The sequence below is a fragment of the Carassius carassius genome, chromosome 17 (assembly GCF_963082965.1).
Source record: "Carassius carassius chromosome 17, fCarCar2.1, whole genome shotgun sequence".
Lineage (NCBI taxonomy): Eukaryota > Metazoa > Chordata > Actinopteri > Cypriniformes > Cyprinidae > Carassius > Carassius carassius.
In genome coordinates, this window is record NC_081771.1 from 14,960,273 (window position 1) to 14,975,401 (window position 15,129).

Sequence of the window (15,129 nt, forward strand, 5' to 3'; positions counted from 1 at the left end):
TGGTACCTCTACAGTCTTTTGTAAGGGTGGGATCTGTTTACATCAAATTTAGTCCCTTTTATGTGCCAGGAAATCTTGCATCCAGGCTGAAGAGACTTGCATTACCACCTGTTGTATACTGAATTACATCCCTTAAGTATATTGTTCATAGCAGATCAGTTATTTTCTGTCTAAAATAGTGTAAACAAACTAACTACTAATTAAGTAAAATCTTAAAAGCATCAAATTAGTTTCAAGAGCTCCTTGAATATAAACATATTAGTAGCCTATCCACCCTGAAAGGCAAAACTGATAGATTGTTTCTGTAGCATTATAAAGATCCATATACCATACAATAGATCTGTATTATGTAATAGTCCACTTAATGCAATCATAACGCTAAATGCAAAAAAAAAATGTCTAAGACTGATTCATATCAGAATTGTACTGCAAGGGACAAATTGTTTAAAAAGGAGTTGACACCTACCAGTGATAAATTTTCAGGTAATCTAGAAGATACAAACAGTATAAAGAGAATATCATTAGTTGATCATTTCTATTGAGTGGAACCTTGGACAAAGAAATATTTTTGAATTATTTAAATTATAGTTTATAAATGCTGAAATATAATGATAAATATTTTATCTATATTCAAATTATTTAGATAATAAAATAAAGGGCAACACTTTAGTATTGGGACCAATTCTCAATATTACCTAGTTGCTTGTTAGCATGCCTATTAATAAAATATTAGCTGTTTATTAGTAATTATAAAGCACATATTCTGCATAACTATATTCTACATCCCTAATCCTACCAAAAACCTAAACTTAACAACTACCTACTAATCATTATTAAGCAGCAAATTAGTAGTTTATTGAGGCAAAAGTTCTATGTAATAGTTTGCTAATAGTGAGAATTGGACCGAAAAATAGGGTGACCAAATAAACATTAATATAAGCATTTATAATGCAATTTCTTTTTATTCTTGCTAGGGATGTTCATGCTAATCGGTTAACCGTTAACCGACCATTAAGATTTTTGACTGATTAATACAATCAGTTAAACAGTTTAAAAAGTCATTTTTTTTTTTCAGTAATTTATCAATATATTTAAAAAGGTATGCTGCATTGTTAAAATAGGCTACGCTACACGTTTAAAAAAATTGTTTTGTAGAGAAAAAAAAAAACAAGTCGCATAGCCTATTAATAAGTCAAATTGTATTATTTCATTCAGAAATAGTCCTAATGCCGAAACTCAATGTTTACAAACATTATAATAAACACTGTTAACAATGCTATTCTGTTTTAGTTCCCCTCCCTCCAAAACAAATCCTTTCAATTAACAGTAGCCTATTTAAAAAAGAACAAGAATAAAAAGTAGCCTATTTATAGCAACACAAATGACAAGCCAAAACAAATTCATTTAGGCGAAAACAAAACTGAAACCATCGTTGGGTCTCTCATTCAACACAAAATCAAATGTGTTGATATTCGGAACGTAGGCCTATTTGAATGCCAAATTATTATTTATTATAATCTAGGCCTACTTCCCTCGCTTTCCAATATCCACGTAAAATAAAATGTTTTTCATAACATCATGGCGGTATGGTGATAACACTTAACAGCACAGATTTTATTACATATTTAAACAGAGCAGTGTGGGTCTTTTTCCATATGTTTGACTATTTTATTATGATAATGAACAGACTGCTATGGAATGATATTGCGGACTTTATTCAAAAGGCATTGCAAATTGTATTTGCAATTGCGTTTTCAATTTGTGGACGCATAAAATGTGACATAATCCAAACGCAAATGCAAATCGCGCATTACCGTTTTCATTTTCGATTAAGTGAACGCACAGTGTCTGCCAAATTTAAAATGGAAATGCAAAGACTGTTTGCAATTGTGTTTCCCATATCTTAGGAGCTATGAGCCTGTCATATTTAAATAGCAATATTAATTACCACATTTGCCTTTTCACTCTCTCTGCACTGTGCATGTAAACTGCCAAAACTCAAATGGATCGCAATACCTTTTGCATTTGAATTTCCAACGTCTACACGGAAACCTGTCAATCAAGTGACAGGGGTGGGGCCGTTTTATTGGGCGTGTTTGCATTGGGAAGTGACGATCGTACTAAAATGTAATATGTTTTTACTAGGGTAAATATGAGTTAACGATAGTGTTTATAATTAAGCCACAGTAGCCACAAATGTACAGTTGTCTTAGACGAATTCTCCTTGATTCAGCAGTTGCATGATGTACAGCCGAGAGTCCTGTCTTGAATCTAGAGATCTGATACTACTTCAGTGTAGCTTGGTAGCTCAGTGGTTAGTGACTGTCATCTCTCACGGCATACAGTCTTTTAGCGCGTGTTCGAAACCCGGGCAGACACAGACGTTCTTTATTTTTTTGTTTATCCTACTAACTTCAGCCGCTGATTTCGGACTTGCATCCTCAGTAGTTCAGACTTTGTGCATTCGACTTGGGGGTGTGATGTCTGCGAGGACGCAGGTCCGGTAATTCTGCAAACAGCAGCGTACTTGATAACATGTCAGCTCGCCTTGACTACTGCAATTTTCCTCACTGTATGATCGCCCGTTTGGCGGCTGAAGTTAGTAGGATAAACAAAAAAATAAAGAACGTCTGTGTCGGCCCGGGTTTCGAACACGTGCTAAAAGACTGTATGCCATGAGAGATGACAGTCACTAACCACTGAGCTACCAAGCTACACTGAAGTAGCACCAGATCTCTAGATTCAAGACAGGACTCTCTGCTGTACACCGTGCAGCTGCTGAATCAAGGAGAATTCGTCTAAGACAACTGTACATTTGAGGCTACTGTGGCTTAATTATAAACACTATCGTTAACTCATACTTACCCTAGTAAAAACATATTACATTTTAGTACGATCGTCACTTCCCAATGCAAACACGCCCAATAAAACGGCCCCACCCCTGTCACTTGATTGACAGGTTTCCGTGTAGACGTTGGAAATTCAAATGCAAAAGGTATTGCGATTCCATTTGAGTTTTGGCAGTTTACATGCACAGTGCAGAGAGAGTGAAAAGGCAAATGTGGTCATTAATATTGCTATTTAAATATGACAGGCTCATAGCTCCTAAGATATGGGAAACACTATTGCAAACGGACTTTGCATTTCCATTTTAAATTTGGCAGACACTGTGCGTTCACTTAATCGAAAATGAAAACGGTAATGCGTGATTTGCATTTGCGTTTGGATTATGTCACATTTTATGCGTCCACAAATTGAAAACGCAATTGCAAATACAATTTGCAATGCCTTTTGAATAAAGTCCGCAATATCATTCCATAGACTGCATTGTCAAAGTAGCAATCACTTGATTTTTTCGCTTCTAACAGTGGGAGCAACTTCTCCTTTTAGTCATAAAGATAATCGGAATTGTAAACGGTTTGCCTTTATTTGTGTACATTCACAATAAAAACAAATCTTTGTGCGTTTAAAATAAGCCTAAAGAAAAATAGGATGCCGCTTTTTGCCGTCTGTTTCCTTTTGCAAAGCACAAAAAATGAACCGAAACTCTGCTCTTTTCATTCATTTTCATAATTTATTACTCAAGTAAAAATATATAGGCCAAATTATCTGCTATATATAGCCTAGCTTTATTATGTTTTTCTCCGCAGAAGCGCTGCAGGTGCGTTATGTGATATGAAGACCATGTGTATCCTCATGTTCTATTGTTTGCTGCTTTTTGCACATATAAAATAAATCCCTGGGAAATTTTTTTTTTTTTTTTTTTTTAACGGGTCACAAACACTTATCCTTTCTAATTTAATTCAATTATAATTTTAAATAATTTTGTCGGTTAACAGTTAATAATTGGTTAACGATTGTCGGTTAGAAAATAACCAAATAGAACATCCCTAATTCTAGCACCAAATCTTTAGAAGAATAATGTATTGAAATTAGAAACACAAGACACAAACATAACAGTGGATAGCAGTTGTGGCACAATTAAAAGGAGTCTTGCCTAAATGGATAAAAAGCCTGTCTTTAAAAGCTCATTCAACAGTCAGGTGTTCGAAAGCCCTGGATCAAGTCCATTTTCAAGTCCTGCCTTGACCTGTTTTATTCCCTTTTTACAGAGCAGATCTGCAAATAAGGCTGTCAGCTTCTGTTTTCACATCAATCTCTAACACTTTTACCTCTGGAGATTTGTATTTATAAATGAAGTATATTACATAAATTTCATTACATGCACAGCTCCAAATAAGAAAGGCTAGTTTCCTGTTGTTAAATTTTGTCTGTTTTCCCCTTTTCCACTTCGTCCTCGCTACTGTGAACTTCCTTAACAATTGCTTCTTCTTAGTTACATTATTGATTGACATGCTTTTTAATTAGACAAAACAATATCTACTTAGAAGAAATGTGTCAAGAACAGTGGAACATGTAAGGCAAAGAAAAAGTAGACGCGTTAAGGCAATGTCTGGGAATTTTCTCTAATAGACTCTCTCTCTTCTCGCTCTCAGCCAGACCAGACAGCAGCACTTGAGCCTGTGGACGTGTTAGGAAATATTTAGTAAAGATCAATAATGCCATCCGCCATATTGGAGCTCCCTCTCGCTGCAGAGGCTTGACTGGATCGATACCTGACTCAAAGCCACGCAGTCCACATAGCTGCACAATCATGTTCTCATATCCAAATAACTATATGAGTATTTAGTGTAAATTGAGTTTGTTGATATTGATGTTTTCACTATTTAAATTATATGGGGACCATGATTAATTTTACTCCATTGTAGGAGTGTGTGATATCACCATTTTTGATCATGGAAGAATAAAATGCCTCCATAATCTGCTTTTATAGAAAATCATAGTATTGTATCAGTTGCAGTTCTGACGCCTCGGTCTCAATATACTGTACGACACGGTATACAGTACATTCAAATCAAATGTTAACTCACAGGAAACTGCACTTGTTCGCAATCACAAAATTAAGTTAAATTAGGCTTTAAAGCCTTGGTGGTTAAACATTTAATTCACACATTGTTCTGTGCTTTTTCTGAGCATGTACACCTGAAATGTGGGCACACTAAAAAGCCTGTCAAACAGCAGCTGAATACTGGACTAAGTTATCTTTCAGTTTGATTGCACAATTACTGTCAAAAACACACAAGGTTTACATTAAAACACTGCTGGTTATGACTAAAGTGAAAGTAAAGAGTTGAGAGGAAAACCAATGCGTGCCTGTGTGTTATATGCATAAATGATCTGTGCAGGTCTTAAAGTGACAGCAGTCGAATTATACTAATGTGCTGCCGTTTGCCATTTAAAGGGATTGTTCACCCAAAAATAACAATTCTGTCATTGTTCACTCACTCTCATGTTGTCCCAAACCTGTATTAATTTTCTTTTCTTGTGCTGAACACGAAAGAAGATATTTTTAAGAATGTGGTTAACCAAACATTTGCTGGTCCCTATTGACTTTGATAGTAGGAAATAAAATACTATGGAAGTCAGTGGGAACCAGCAACTGTTTGGTTAACCAAATTCTTTAAAATGACTTTTATGTTCAAAAGAAGAAAGACACTCATTTAGGTTTAAAACAATGACAAAATGTTAATTTTCCCTTTAATATTAACAAAACACAAAGAGGGAAATCCCTCACTGCTTTTTGACTGTAGAACTCTAATGCAGTTGCTTTAATAAGAATCAGTGTATACTTTATGGAGTGAAGTGTAGCCTATGTAGTCTATCTATCTGTCTATCTATCTGTCTGTCTGACTGTCTGTCTATATGTCTGTCTTTCTATATATCTGTCTATCTATATATATATATGTCTGTCTGTCTTTCTATCTATCTTGATAAATGTGTTTAATCCAAATTCTTTCTTGTTGGTGATGCTGAAATCAATTTTGTATCAGCAGTCAGCAGTGTGATTCAATAATGGATTCAGTTCATTCTTTGATCTGAAATGTCAAAGGACTTTGGACATGAGCCGTTTCAACATTCTCTCTTTATAAACATTCACACACACAGGCACACAGGTACACACATCCACAGTTAAAGCACATTTGTAAACTTAGCAGATGCCATGTGTCTGTGGCTTAACTGTGTATTTTTGAGCCATATCAAATCAGACAACTAACAATATCTCCCCACACCACAGGATTGAAAAAACGCACCAGGAAGGCCTTCGGGATACGGAAGAAAGAAAAGGACACTGACTCTACGTAAGTTTTATTAATTTATATACCAGAATTCAAAACCTATAAAGCCTGCTGTATGAACTTGATATAATTACAATTTGTAACGATCAAAATCTTGCTTAAAAAACGGTGTCTTCGGTTTTCAATGTCTGATACTTTTTAGCAAGTAAAATCGTCCCCCTTCAGGTAATAGTAATTGTGTCTTGTGTCAATACATCTTTTTTTGTCCTTCACAATAAAAATACAGAGCTTTTAAATATAATCTTACTAAGATCTATAATTGGGAGATATAGAGAAACAACTGATATGTTTATGTAATTTATGCCAGTATTTTTTATTAAAGAAATTCATTGAGATTATAAATTGAAAGAATTATAATTTACTTTATGGCCATATAAATATCAGTAACTGCACTGAATTAGATATTTAGCTTAATATGGGCCTCTGAATAAAATCTTGTCTAAAGATTCAATAAACTTTTCCATTCCACACAATTTGATTTGTTTGACTATTATCTCATATGTCAGACCTTACAGGATTAATGAACTTATTATAATAATAGTGCTTCCTAAGGCAGGCTGATGGAGTTCTCTCACGAAACCATTAACATAATGGAGCATTTGCTGCTTGCACACTATGAATCCCTGTCTCCTGCTTCAGAGTGCTATAGATGATGCCTGTTTTGAGAGCGTGTGTCTGTTTGGGACCCAACGCACAGGTGTTTCTGTGCCTCATAGCGAAGCCTGGCTAATTGCTTCTGTGCTTGAGTTGAGAAAAAAAAAGAGAGGCTTGTATGTTAAGTGGGTATTAAAGACCTCTCTCTCTCTCTCTCTCTTTGTCTCTTTCTTTTGTTTTCCCTGTTTTTAGGGGGTCACCAGACAGAGATGGTGGAGTAAGTGCATCTTAACTTACAGAATCGTTTCAAGAGCCAGATTTACTATTTTGGAATTTGAATTGATGTTTGTTTTTAATTAGGGCTGCCAAAGTTGATGCCAAAGTTAACATATGTAATTAATCAAATGTTTAACATTGTTAATGTATGCAATTCAATCCGTTCTTTGTAATTTCTGATGAATTATTTATTGATATATTCTGAGCTAATTGGAGCCAACACAAACATGTGCACACACAAAAGACCCTAGCATACCATGCATTTATCATTTATCACCCATTTGCAATGATCAATATAGACATTTTAATGGGTAATTTATCTATAAAATAAGCCCAGATGAGATTCAACAAAAGTTTTTTTTTTTGTATTGTATGGTAAAATGCAATTATCATCAAAAATCTATAAGTGAAATATTTACCTACAATGCTGTTAATGTCATTCAGAATTTTTAAAGATTGACAGGCCTATTTTTATATTTTATACTGTATATTGTAAGTTAAATGATATGCTATGAATAATTATTTTTGCCATTGTCAAAACTTTATTTTTCTTTTTACTGCTTTTGTTATTTTGACAAATGCATTAAAGGGATAGTTTAGGCCTATTTCGCAAATCAATCAAACCTTTAATGCAGGGCATTGTAATAAGTGTTAATAATTTTTTTTAATGTGAAGCCTAATTAGAAATATAAATAGTCTGACATGGTAAAAAAGTGTAATAATTCAAATGATGTCTTTATTTTCTGTATGATGGATGTCCATGGCACAGGAGCCCCAAGAGTCTGAATTGGTACTGAAAACATAGAGACAGCATAGTTCTATAGCTTGAAGTCTTAATGCTAGAACTGAATACTCAATAAGCACCTGTAGATTCCCCCAGCAGCACCCCTAAATAGGCCAAACTCATCTAATCTAGAATTCAGTGAATCGGAGTGATGTTACTGAAGTTGCGTTTTGATTTACTCAGTCACAGAAAAAGACCAACGGGGCTCCAAATGGCTTCTACGGGGAGATTGATTGGGACAGATATGTAAGTACATGTTTTTAATAGCTTGATTATACTCCCCAAAGCATGGCAGTTCAAGTCTGCCACATTAATGGCTATTTAATTTAAACTATCAAAAAATACCACTGCATCTGTAATAAAGACTGACTTCAGTTATTTTCTTTTGCAGAACACACCTGAGGTAGATGAAGAAGGATATAGCATCAGGCCAGATGAGGAAGAGGGAGATATCCTTTAATTTTGCCATAAATTAGCGTTATTACATTTTTTAACCTTATATATATATATATTTTTTTTTAAATAAGATTTTTTCATGAATGAAAATAAAGCTGTGAGGTATGGACATACCATCTGTTCAGTGCTTTCTAATGTTTCAGTTTTTTTTTACCTACTACAGCTTTTCAAACTTTGTTCAGCTTTTTTCTTCTTACATTGAGTTCTATAAAATTCAGTTTGCGTTGTAATCATGGCAATTTACAACTGGTCCCTTAACATCTCTCCACCAGCCCCCAAAGAAAAGTCTCACTTCTTCTCCTCTAGTGAGTCTGAAGAAGAGGAGGACCACCACAAAAAGTTTAAGATCAAAATCAGACCGCTGCCAGCTGACGCTAACATTGCAGCTCCCTCGGTAGATGAATTAAAAGCCTCCATAGGCAACATAGCTCTGTCTCCCTCGCCTCTGGTGAGTCCAGCCAATGTTACCCATGCATCCCAAGCTTATGATACTGTTTCTTGTCACTTTTTGTACTTTAATAATACACAATATAAAAATAGAGACGCACAGAAATCACAATTCTGTGCATTTTGCACTTTTGTTTAGTTTAAGTATATTAAAATATATAAAATACTACAGTGTTTCCCATAGTCTTACACTATGTATAATATCACTTAGCAGTTGTCTCTGTTATGTTTTGTGTTAAAGGTTTTGTATTTTGTTCTTGTTTTGACTTCCCTTATGAAAAGATACTGTGAAAATACCATGGTAGAGTGAGGCTTGTACATTAAATGTAGATGTATAGTATTCCACTGTATAGTATTTCATACAGTGAATGTATACTTTAATTCTTTTGCTGTCATATTATTCTGATTAAGCAGATTGGGTCAAGCTCACATCTGCCTTTTCTGTTTCACATTGACTGTTACTCTCAGCACATGTTTGAGAGCCAATTTAAGAGTACTTTGTGTTTCTGAGGTAAGGAGAGGAAACAGCCTGTTGCACTGTTGCAGATTTTATTTGCTCTGTATAAGGAAGCTTATAATATGGAGGAAGTGCTTTAGGTTCTTTATTAACCTTGTCAATTCAATTCATAATCACATGATGACAAAAGCCACAAGCCAGACTTGGCTTACAGTAAAAATGGCTTGTTTTATGCGGAGTGTTGTTAGCAGTGTGTTGTTAATATGAGGCTATCACACTGTGGAGGCTGTTTCTAGAGAGCTGCGTGAGCAATTCAGATGGAGCTGCCTGCCATTTTAATAGTCCGAAAACGCCTACCTGCCATTTTTGAACTTCAACAGTCAACTTAGCTGCATCCTGTTAATAAAAGCTCTTTTTTTAAATGAATTTTTAGGATGTAGCTTGAACAAGAAAGTATATGTTTGTGTGCCTTATATATGCAGCATTTAGGAGATGAATATATCTGGGTGGGCAGCACATCTATTCATTCTCCACTGGCTCAGAACAGACTCCTTTAACAAAACAATATTATAATTACATTTCATTTTTCTTTTATTCAACAAGGAAGCATTACATTTGGCCAAAAGTGGCAGTAAAGTCATTTTCAATATTACACAGGATTTCGAAATTTAAATAAATGCTGTTGTTTTGAGATTTCTATTAATCGAGGAATCCACAAAATTCACAAAAATATTATGCAGCACAAATGCTTTCAACATTGCTAAGATATTAAATGTTTCTTGAGCACCAAATATGCATGAGAAAGATTTCTGAAGGATCATGTGGTGTTGAAGATGAGGAACGTCTACTGAAAATTCAGGTGTGCCATCACAAGAATAAACTACTTTTATTAATTCAAAATATATTAAAATAGAAAACAGCTATTTAAGTTGCAATAATATTTACAGTTTCACTGTTTTTAACTATCAGTTAATACAGATGACAGAGGATACAAATTTCCCAAGCATCCATCAGATATAATTTAAATTTTCGTTAACTCACAACAGAGAAGATCATGAGAACATCTGGTTCATATGGTGTTTGCAATTAAAAAAGATTCCAGAAAGATTATCTGTACTTAAGTACAGACTTTTCAAAACTTTTTCCCAGTGAAGTCATCTCAAGTTCATCTGACAGAGGTCATTCAGATGAGATATGGCATAGATGAGTCTTATGTGACTCACTGTTGTTATCTGAAGTCAGAGTGAGTAGGAGTTTCAGGTGGAGTCTCACACTGAAGTGTCACTCTGTTCTCTCTCAATAATTCAGCTTGGAAACTAGGAACGATGACTCCACTGCATGGTGCGCAAGGTCTACAGACTGAGCAGGCATGATGAACTTTCAGGCTAAATTATTCATGCGTGCAGATACATGTAATTCCGGCAATGCGCTTTCAGTCAATCTTATGCTGATCTACAACTCAGGACCACCTACTGGGTTGGTTCTTGTTCTGCCTTGTTTTTAAAACTGAATTGGCACTCAGATTGGTCTTTAGCTGTCACAAAGTAATTATCTTTTCTGGGGTTTTCATTAGTTCTTATTCCCAAAGTTAAATTTGAATATGCACATTAATGAATTGCTCTCACAGTATGCTCAATGAATGGTAGACCACTTAAAATTTGAGCACATGTACTATACTTCTAAAGCAGTGCAGTTTCTCTAGCTGTAGCTAGCTTTATGAACTGATTGCTTACTGATTGCATTGTGCATGTTGTGGATTGTGTAGTATAAAATAGTACCTGTCCTGGCTTTTTAAATCCACGATAAAGTGACAGTTATGATCTGATGTTCCCATAGTGGATCGTTTTTATTTTTATTTTTTATGTAGCAGTGTTGTGTTATGTCAGGAACTATATCTTTGAGCTGTAGGAAGTCACTAATTGGACTGAACAGGATGCTCAAGCAAATAGAGCTTTGAAAGCACCACAAAGATGTTTAGTTTCCATGCATTACATTCCATGTAAATTATATTTATGATAAGCATCTAGTACACTACTGCTTAAAGTTTGAGTTAAATGTTTTCAGTTGCGCTTTCTTTATATTTTTATAGAAATAATTTTTTTTTTTTCAGGATTCCTTGAATACAAAATAAATAAAAAATAGCATTTAGTGCATCCTCGCGTAGTATTAATTCCTTTCGAATAAATGGAGAGAACTGTATATTCAGGAAATGTAAATAAATGAATAAAACATGCTTTTTAATGCATATTATTTTGCATACAATTTTTTACTTGTATTACATCCCAAAATTTGCATTAAATATGTGCAGTGTTGGGGAGTAACTAGTTACATGTAACGGCGTTACGTAATTTAATTACAAAATAAATGTAACAGTAATCAGTTACAGTTACTAAGAAAAAATGAGTAATTAAATTACAGTTACTTATGAAAATTGTAACGATTACAAAGAGGATTACATTTGAATATTTACACACATCCAAATACAGTTTATTTCTTTCCCAAATTGCACTAAGACATATGGCCCATAATCTCCGAGACGCGGAAAACACATTCGTAGAATCCAGTCATAAAAATGGATTATAACGCGGACGAAATATGCCACATTTTGGACGAATAAATCAAAAGTAGGTCAGTACAATTGAATCAAAACCCGATATGGACTGATGTCTGTGAATATTAAGCCGCAAAAAGACTGAATATGAATCCTGCACATTCTGCGTGTCTGTGGAAATCAGGCGCTGACTGGACATCGGGAGAACCGGGATTATTCCCGGTGGCCTGGCAGACGATTTGGCCCTCTACTTTAATATTGTTATTGTATAATTGCAGGCCGAATATACTAAAGCGATTATTTCCGAATCCGCCATTTGATAATTAAATCTCTAATAAATCATGAATCGGTTAGTCGTGACTGGCAATGGTTGGGCTCGCGCGCTCTCTGCGCCTCCGCCGAACGGTTTGGATCAGACTCCGAGTAATCAATGCGAGAGAGAGAGACCGGAGTGAACTATGTAAGCGCACAGCTGGAGCAGAGAAGCGACTCTTCTGTTCAGGGTTTCAGGTGCAGGTCAGTTTCATCTGTAAATATGCTAATGTAGTTTTGTCTTTGTTTACTTAGTCAAGCAGCAGCAGCACATTGCTCGCAATCACTCAAAATACTGTATAAACGACGTCATTATTATCTTTTGTAATGTTACAGTAGTAAGTTAGCAGACAAATCATCATATTTTATCATAGGTTTAGGGGGAGCTAGTGCATACAAAAACACAACCTTTAGGAAAATTAATGCCTATGGTATGGCACTAACCGTGGTTTAATTATGGAATTTGTAGTAAAAATAAATACAAGTGGTAATTCATTTGCCAAAAAAACAAAATTGCACTTACAAAACATGGTAAAAGTCAAATAAAAATCTTCAGCATTAAAGTCATGAGAGAGATGGGTGGATAATGGAAGTGAAGGTGCAGTTCAGGAGAGAACTCTTAATTACGTTGCAAGTCCCCCAACCTAAGGATTCAAATCTTTTTGATGTCAGGTCCAAAAAAAAATAGAGTTGTCCATGTTTCAGAATGGGTTGTGGGTGTATGAGTGTGAGATTTCCCAGCCTATTTTTTTTCCCAGTCCGCCCCTCATGGAAATTAATCTCTAGAACAGTCACTTCATGAGCATTTTTTACTTGTTTTGAGAAACTATCATCATATCATATACAAAGAGACAGCAGTGTTTCAAAAAGACACCAATGTTTCAGGAGTTTAGTACACAAAATAGGACACATGCTTATTAGACAACCGTATTTGAGTTGATGTATATGCTTTTATTTTTTTATTAACTATTTTGCCCCAAACCATTGTTAGATGCAGTTAGATGCCTGTAGTTATGCAAAGATTTGGTTTCAAAACAGTATCTATAAACTATTTCTTTTGATTTTAAATCTGCTTTGAACTTCAGATCAATCTCTAAGTAAAAGCCACTACTAAAGTCTGATTGTGTGGTGGATGTGTTCAAATGTGATCATCTTAATTCAGCTGATGAAGAATGATGAAAGTCTGACAGTATTGAGCTCTACTGTAAGGTTAAACCTGCATGGTGTAAAATGGTTGAAGATGATTAACAGTTGCAAATTAACATTCATTAGAAATTTATAAAAGTAATCAAAATGTACTCAAAAGTAATTAGTTACATTACTTTATTAAAGTAATTAAAAAAGTTACACTACTATTACATTTTAAATAGGGTAACTTGTAATCTGTAACCTATTACATTTCCAAAGTAACCTTCCCAACACTGAATATGTGTAACTAACGATTAATTTATTTAGGGAATTCATTGAAATGTCTTGCTTGTAATTTCTTTGTATTTTAACGTTGGAAAAATTACGTGTTTTAAGGACTTATTATGGCTGAAATCCTCTTTGTCCACTATATTGGAAAGCCTGGCATTCCTTACTCATGAATTAAACATCAGTCACATGCCCATCCTGTGCCATGGCAACCTGTGCATATGTGTGTAACGATGGTGTTGGATTAGCCATGAATACTCGCCAGTAGAAAGTGTGAGCAAAGGTTGAACAACAGAAGCTCTGCAATAGAGATCGTGCTCTCGTTGTATAAGAGTAGAGTGATAATTCATTCACCTTGTTGTATTCTCTACAGTACTTCACCTGTGTAGTCAGAGAAGAGATATTGAATCCAGTCAGCCATCCAGAACACTGTGAGAGATAACTGTAACAGTTGAGTTATAGTCGCGCAAAAACATAACACAAAGGCATGGGGTTTCTTTATATAGCACACCTCTCGGCCAGGTGCTGGGTTCCAGCTGGTGTTCATGTTTTATTGATAAGGTTTGCTTCTTTATTAAGCCTCTTGTACATGGGCAGTCATCCAACAAGAGTTAATAAAGCTACACATGGGAAACACTATGTGCTCAGAACATGTTTGATCATTCGACAGTCTTAATTCCAAGCTGTGTGACAGAATGTAGATGCGTAGCAAGCTGGAGGGATTTTTAAAAGAAAGAGTTTACCCAAACTAACAAAGATTTGTCATTTGTTCAGCCTAATCTTGTTCCAAACCCTCTATTTAAATCCATGGGTATAAATATATTAGAATTTCCAACTTTTTTAAGATAATAGAGTGAGCTCAAAAAACTAGTTAAAAACACCATAAAGCCATAGTTTATGGAATAGTTGGAAATTCTAATATATTTATTCCCATGGAATAAATATGCTACATTATATGTTTTCCCAAGCCATGCATTCATTTTGTATAAGGGGAAAACAATAAAAGAGCACTTAGTGTCATTCAGTTCACTTTTACAGTTAACTCAACAAGAATTCATTAAATTGATAAGAAGAGACAGTGAAGGCATTTATAGTGTTACAAAAGATTTCTATTTCAAATAAATGCTGTTCTTTAAAGAATTCAGAAAAATGTTTTACGATTTCAACTGAAATATTAAGCAACAAAACTTTTCAGCATTGCTAACAAAATAAATATTTTTTGAACACAAAATCAGCATTATTATTATTATAATGGATTATTTTTTTAAGGATCATTGAAGACTGGGATAATAGCTGCTTAACATTTTGCTTTGCAATCACCTGAATAAATTACAGCTTAAAATATATTAAGATAGAAAATAGTTGTTTTAAATTATAATGATATTTCACAATATTGCTGTATTTTTATATTGTTATAATAGTTCTGTATATTAGATTAAATAAATGTCTTAGTGAGCATAAGAGACATCGTTCAAAAACATTCAATAATTCTTAGAGACCCAAAACCTTTTCAGGGAATATACTTCCATGTGCTCAACAGAAACATTAAAGTCATATGGGTTTGGAACAACATATCAAAATTACATTTTTTGGCTGAAATATTTCTTAAATGTGGTTTTTGTTCTTAATATTTTTTTAG

The 15,129-nt window shown here is 34.5% G+C and overlaps 1 protein-coding gene across 13 annotated transcripts in view; it reads left to right on the forward strand.

Annotated features, from left to right (window-relative positions):
* The window catches only part of sgip1a (SH3GL interacting endocytic adaptor 1a), a 93,651-nt gene that overhangs the window by 45,154 nt on the left and 33,368 nt on the right, over positions 1 to 15,129 (forward strand). For all 13 annotated transcript variants that reach the window (XM_059571023.1, XM_059571022.1, XM_059571024.1 and 10 more), the window contains 5 exons: positions 6,137 to 6,200; positions 7,044 to 7,068; positions 8,035 to 8,097; positions 8,243 to 8,300; positions 8,577 to 8,755. In XM_059571023.1, the coding sequence (XP_059427006.1) occupies positions 6,137 to 6,200; positions 7,044 to 7,068; positions 8,035 to 8,097; positions 8,243 to 8,300; positions 8,577 to 8,755 (389 nt within the window). The remainder of the gene's footprint in view (positions 1 to 6,136; positions 6,201 to 7,043; positions 7,069 to 8,034; positions 8,098 to 8,242; positions 8,301 to 8,576; positions 8,756 to 15,129) is intronic.